The sequence below is a fragment of the Myotis yumanensis genome, unplaced genomic scaffold, assembly GCF_028538775.1.
Source record: "Myotis yumanensis isolate MYYU_CA2020_CCGP unplaced genomic scaffold, mMyoYum1.0.hap1 SCAF_1, whole genome shotgun sequence".
Taxonomy (NCBI): Eukaryota; Metazoa; Chordata; class Mammalia; order Chiroptera; family Vespertilionidae; genus Myotis; species Myotis yumanensis.
In genome coordinates this window covers 90,132,491-90,138,490 of record NW_027223752.1, presented here as the reverse complement: position 1 = coordinate 90,138,490, position 6,000 = coordinate 90,132,491, and the positions used below count along the sequence as shown (strand labels likewise).

The window sequence follows — 6,000 nt, the reverse complement described above, 5'->3', positions numbered from 1 at the left end:
CAAGCTTGAAATATATGGCATTTAGTTTAAGATATTTAAGACATACACACATTTACAAAGGATTATAGCATTATTCCTTTTTAAAATCAACATTAGTAAGAATTGTGCACTGGCTATAACAATAGAAAAAAACCGTAATACCACTTGACATTGTAACGCTGCAGAAAACAACCTACAAGTTTCTCTGATATGCCCTGATTAAATAGATTAATCTTTAAAACATCATACTAATGTAACATCCTTAAATGGCATGCAGAAAACATTTTTCAACATGAATACTTATGCTTCAGTTTAAACTGTGCCTATCCTATATGATTATTTATACCACCTTATCCCTAAGGCCTTGTCTACACATAAAATAAGTGAAAGGAGGAATTGAAATACCATAATGTTTTTAATTGTAGCCAAACCAAGCGCCCTTCTTCTCTCCCATCCCTCCCACCTAAAAAGTGACAGTAATCATCAGCTAAATTACTGCTGCAGGGGAAATTAATTAAAACTACAAATAACCAGAAATTTATTTAGATGTTGTTTGTACTGTTTTAGTGGCCTTTTTAAAAAGATTTTTTTCTTGAGTTTTATTTTTTTAAAATATATTTTATTGATTTTTTATAGAGAGGAAGGGAAAGGGATAGAGAGCTAGAAACACTGATGAGAGAGAAACATCGATCAGCTGCCTCCTGCACACCCCCTACTGGGGATGTGCCCACAACCGAGGTACATGCCCTTGACCAGGATCGAACCTGGGACCCTTCAGTCCACAGGCCGACGCTCTATCCACCGAGCCAAACCAGTCAGGGCTTTAGTGGCTTTTTAAAGTTCATAAAACTGGGTAGATTAAAGAATGAAGTAGCCAATCTATCAAAACATTTTAAATAAAAGCTATATGGCAAGTTTGAGGTTTATATTAGATATTCAAACCCTTTTTTAATAATAGGTCCTTTTAATTACTTTCAATAATCTAAAAATTTAACAAAAGACACAGAAATGCCTTAATGTTCTTAAACATTTTAAATGAAAGTGAAACTTTAATTTGCTGGGTATGTTAGTAAGTATAACAAAGAAAAGTACACTAGGACTATGCTTTAGTTTTCTTTTGGTATTAAGAGATATATTACCAATATCAAATCAATCCTGTTATTTTTCTTCAAAAATATCAATAACTGCCCTGGCTGGCATGCTCAACGGTTAGAGCACTGGCCCAAGCATGGAAAGGTCTCAGGTTCAATCCCTGGCTGGCTGAGGCATGTGCAGGTGGCAACCAATCAATGTCTCTTTCTCACATCAATGTTTCCTTTTCTCTCTTTCCCCTTCTCCCTCCCTCCCACTCTCTCTAAAAAATTCAATGTAAAAAATATCCTCAGGTGAGGATTAACAACAACAAAAATCAATAACTTAGGGATGTTTCTCAGGGAAAATGAGAATATGATGATAGCTGACACCTATTTTGTGCATCAAGACAAATGTGGCCCTAGACGGTTTGGCTCAGCAGATAGAGCATCAGTCTGCGGACTGGAGGGTCCTGGGTTCGATTCTGGTCAAGGGCACATGCCTGGGTTGCCGGCTCAATCCCCAGTAGGGGGCGGGCAGGAGGCAGCTGATCAATGATTCTCATCATTGATGTTTCTCTCTCTCCCTCTCTCCATTCCTCCCTGAAATCAGTATTTTAAAAAGAGAAAAAGAAAAATGTGGTTGCAACTAAGCAATTTACCTCTCATATGATTTACTTTGGTGGAAACCCCATTTATATTTGATAACATTACAGAAATTAGACTTTTCCAATTTCTTCTTTTGTGAAAGTGTATATAATTATGGTGACATGACTATGGATGGGGACATAAACTTCAAATTGTTATTACATAGTTTCTTGTTACTTTTAGTAACATTAATAAAGTTACAAAATGGAACAAAAGAGTGTGTAGAAGGATAGGCGGAAACACATCAGTTAATTCTGCATGGTGAGATTAGAGTGGGTTTTTCATTCTATTTGTATTTCTTTCTTACATATTTCTACATTACCTATAAAATAACAGATACCTTCAAGAGCAAAAAAGATAGCAGTAAAGCAATGGTGCGAGCTTACTTATCATACAATCATCTTAAAAATAAATACCTGTCAAATAGCCAAACCACCATATGACAACCCACAGATATTATTCAGATACCTGAAATGAGTATGGATCTAACATGGGGAAAAACTCCTATGATTAAAGCCAAGGCTTTAAAGAATACACTTTTTAATATATTTTTATCCACCTCAGGAGTATTTTTAAGACTATGGAATATCCATAGATCATAGAATATTTGTGCAATTCCGCTTTTTCTGTAATACATACTTCCTTAGGCATAATCTAATTGCAGTGTGGGTCTATTTTAATATAATCAGTAACCTAAAAAAAAAAAAAACATTTTTAACAACCAATTTAGTGCCATCCTAGAAAAGTATACATGTAACACATACCCCAGAATATGTGCCTTTGATTTATATAACAGAATTTATCAATTAGCTTTTCCATTTAACGCTTTAAAATAAAATAATAATTTGAAATGTGGCATCCTATAGCTAATCCAAATTTACAAAAATAGTGAGTACAAGTTTTTCTCTTATATATACCATGCTACTATGCTTGAAGAAAGTCTAACAGCCATTCTAAAAAAATTTATATTGAACATTATAAAGCATGTATACTAACAAAATAGAAAAACATCAACTTTAAATGGTATACCTTAACAAAATTTTTTTTTAGTTTAAATGGCCAAAACATTCCTTAATATTCACATCATAAATTTTATTGGACCAAGAAGCTGACAAGTTTGTTCAAAAGTGATAATGGACAGATTTCTGAAACAAAAATATCAATAGCAGCTTTAAAGAAGCATCTCTTTGTTCAAAACATCTTAATGTCCAATGTAGTGAGAGCTTTCTTCTTTTTCTAGTCTTAAAGTGTTTCTTATGGAAAAGTCCATTTTTTCTTGAAATTCTTTATATGTATTGGTGATTGGAAGAGCTAAACAGTTATTACACTTGTTTCCAACAGGAAAATCCATATGAAGGCACTCAACTGAAGGAGTGGGTTTAAATCCAGCAGGTGGAATGGAATTGCAACCAGTTGCAAAAAGAAGAATATCTTCCAATGTTGTTGCAGATTTACCATCTGAAAAGTTTACCAAAAAGAAGAAAAATAAGTTCATTATATATTGCTACCATCATAGACTCTTCCCCGTCTTGACTGGGAATGTTGAAAGGCAGAGATTCCCACATCTATCTTGGGCAAACTAAAGAACTAAATAAAGTGTAGTAATAGGAAAACAGTACATTCAATAAATGTTTGAATCTCAAAGTAGGACTCACAAAATCACTTAGTTGACCTACTCATTGTATATTTGAATGCCTTCTCTAATATAAAGTTATCAGAATCCAAGAGGCTCAGTGGATTATGAAATTCCGTCTTTTGGGGATATAATATTCTAAAAACAATTAATATATCATACACTACTTCTAGGTTATTATTTGATAAACTAGTTCAGTGACTTTTAACCTTTTTCATCTCATGGCACACATAAACTAATTACTAAAATTCTGTAGCGCACCAAAAAATATATTTTTTGCCAATTTGACACACAAAAAAGTATAATTTTGACTCATTCACACTGGATGGCTATTGTTGAATTGACTGTTGTCATTTTTTCATTAGACAATCTAAGGGGAAAGAGGTCAGTGCCCCTGACTAGTCAGGCACTGCATGTTTTAAAAATTCTTGTAGCACACTGGTTGAAAATCACTTAATTAGTTCAATACATGCAGAGAAAAACTAAACTGTGTAAAACAACAACAATAATAAAAACTTGTCTGAAAGAAGATTCAACTGAAAGTTAAAATATTTTCCACTCTATTAAACAAAAAGATTTTACACTGCTAATGCTCAATGATAAACATCAGTATCATAGTCCTAACCAATGGATGAATAATTCACAAGTTTGAAAAAGATGAAACAGACAATTATCTTTTATACTATTCTATGCAGTGGCCATCATCCATATATTTAAAATTCCTAGTAAGACTGCCTCTTACCTCAAATTATATTAAAGAAACATTGTAAATTATAATTTTATTCTTAACCTTTCCTCATCAATTTCAACTCAATCACACAAACTTATTTTTAAATGTTTTGTAAATATGGGGTTAGCCAATGAAAATTCTTATTATCAAAATGCAAAACTCAAAGAAATAAACTAATATACTGAAACAAACATTGTAAGACAGATAAAAATAAAACATCCACATACCCTCAACAGCCTGTAAGTAACTGTTCCAAAATCCCAAAGACTGTGCGTCACATGTGTGTACTGTAAAAAGATCTCTAAGCATTTTTGCAGAAAGATTCTCAGGTTTATGACAGAAGATGCTATAAAATGCTTCTGGATAAGTCTGAATTTTCTCCAAAACTCCAAGAGTTTTCAGACCCTGCTTAAAACTTAAGAGAAGAAAAGTACTGAGAGAACATTCAAACATGTGTTTGATATTACAATAGGGAATTAACATTTCTAACTTTATTTTTAAATTCCAATTGATCTTCTATTTAAAAAGTCATACTACTTCTTTTTTAAATAGTTACCTCTTAAGATTTTAATAGGCAAATTTAAAATATAAAGTGAATCAATGTGCAGTAGTCTCGCCTTATTGGGAGATATGTTCCAAGACCGAAACTGTGGGTAGTGCTGAACCCTAATATACTATTTTTCCTATATATACATACCTTTCTTCTTAGTAATCAACTTCTTTAACTCTGCTGGAAATATGGCAGTACTTTCTTCATGGGCAGATAGCCTCGTCTCTCCAGTAATTTTTGTATTTTTCAGTCCAAACCTATTCCGGCATCTGTGCGACCATCCCTTACTTGCAGTAAATGGTTTGGTGACATTTGTTTCAGGGATTCCTTACTGAAGTCTTCATATAAGCGCAATGCTTTCTGGTGCAACGTGTTGCCATCATTCAGAACAAGTTTTTTGTTTTTTTTTTAAATCTTTATTGTTCAGATTATTACATTTGTTCCTCTTTTTTCCCCCCATAACTCCCCTCCTTCCAGCTCCCACCCCACCCTCCACCCTCACTCCCCACCCACTGAGTTCATCCATAGGTGCATTATTTTTGTCCAGTCACTTCCCGCATCTCCCACACCCCTTTTCCCCCAAGAATAGTCAGTCCATTCCCTTTCTATGTCCCTGATTCATTATAGTCACCAGTTCATTCTGTACATCAGGTTATTTATTCACTTGATTCTTAGATTCATTTGTTGATAGATGCATATTTGTTGTTCATAATTTGTATCTTTACCTTTTTCTTCTTCTTCCTCTTCTTAAAGGATACCTTTCAGCATTTCATATAATACTGGATTGGCGGTGATGAACTCCTTTAGTTTTTCCTTATCTGTGAAGCTCTTTATCTGACCTTCAATTCTGAATGATAGCTTTGCTGGATAAAGTAATCTTGGTTGTAGGTTCTTGGTATTCAGCACTTTGAATATTTCTTGCCATTCCCTTCTGGCCTGCAAAGTTTCTGTTGAGAAATCAGCTGACAGTCGTATGGGTATTCCCTTGTAGGTAGTTGAGCCTCTTTCTCTTGCTGCTTTTAAGATTTTCTCTTTGTCTTTTGCTCTTGGCATTTTAATGATGATGTGTCTTGGTGTGGTCCTCTTTGGATTCCTTTTGTTTGGGGTTCTCTGCGCTTCTTGGACCTGTAAGTCCATTTCTTTCTCCAGGTGGGGGAAGTTTTCTGCCATTATTTCTTGAAATAGGTTTTCAATATCTCGCTGTCTCTCATCTTCTGGCACTCCAATGACTCTGATATTAGTCCGCTTAAAGCTGTCCCAGAGGCTCCTTACACTATCTTCACACTTTCGGATTCTTTTTTCATTTTGCTTTTCCAATTGGGTGTTTTTTGTCGAATCTTTGGTTTGGTTCTTGTGCTCCTCTGGTCTGCTATTGGGTATAATATTCTTT

General features: G+C 34.2%; 1 protein-coding gene across 1 annotated transcript in view; it reads right to left on the bottom strand.

Moving 5' to 3' along the window:
- The window catches only part of G2E3 (G2/M-phase specific E3 ubiquitin protein ligase), a 75,143-nt gene continuing 69,143 nt past the window's right edge, over window positions 1-6,000 (bottom strand). Inside the window, exons 15-16 of the mRNA XM_070427366.1 lie at window positions 4,288-4,475; window positions 1-3,155 (exon numbers count right to left, since the gene is read on the bottom strand). Coding sequence (XP_070283467.1) covers window positions 2,899-3,155; window positions 4,288-4,475 — 445 coding nt within the window. The 3' untranslated portion in view covers window positions 1-2,898. The remainder of the gene's footprint in view (window positions 3,156-4,287; window positions 4,476-6,000) is intronic.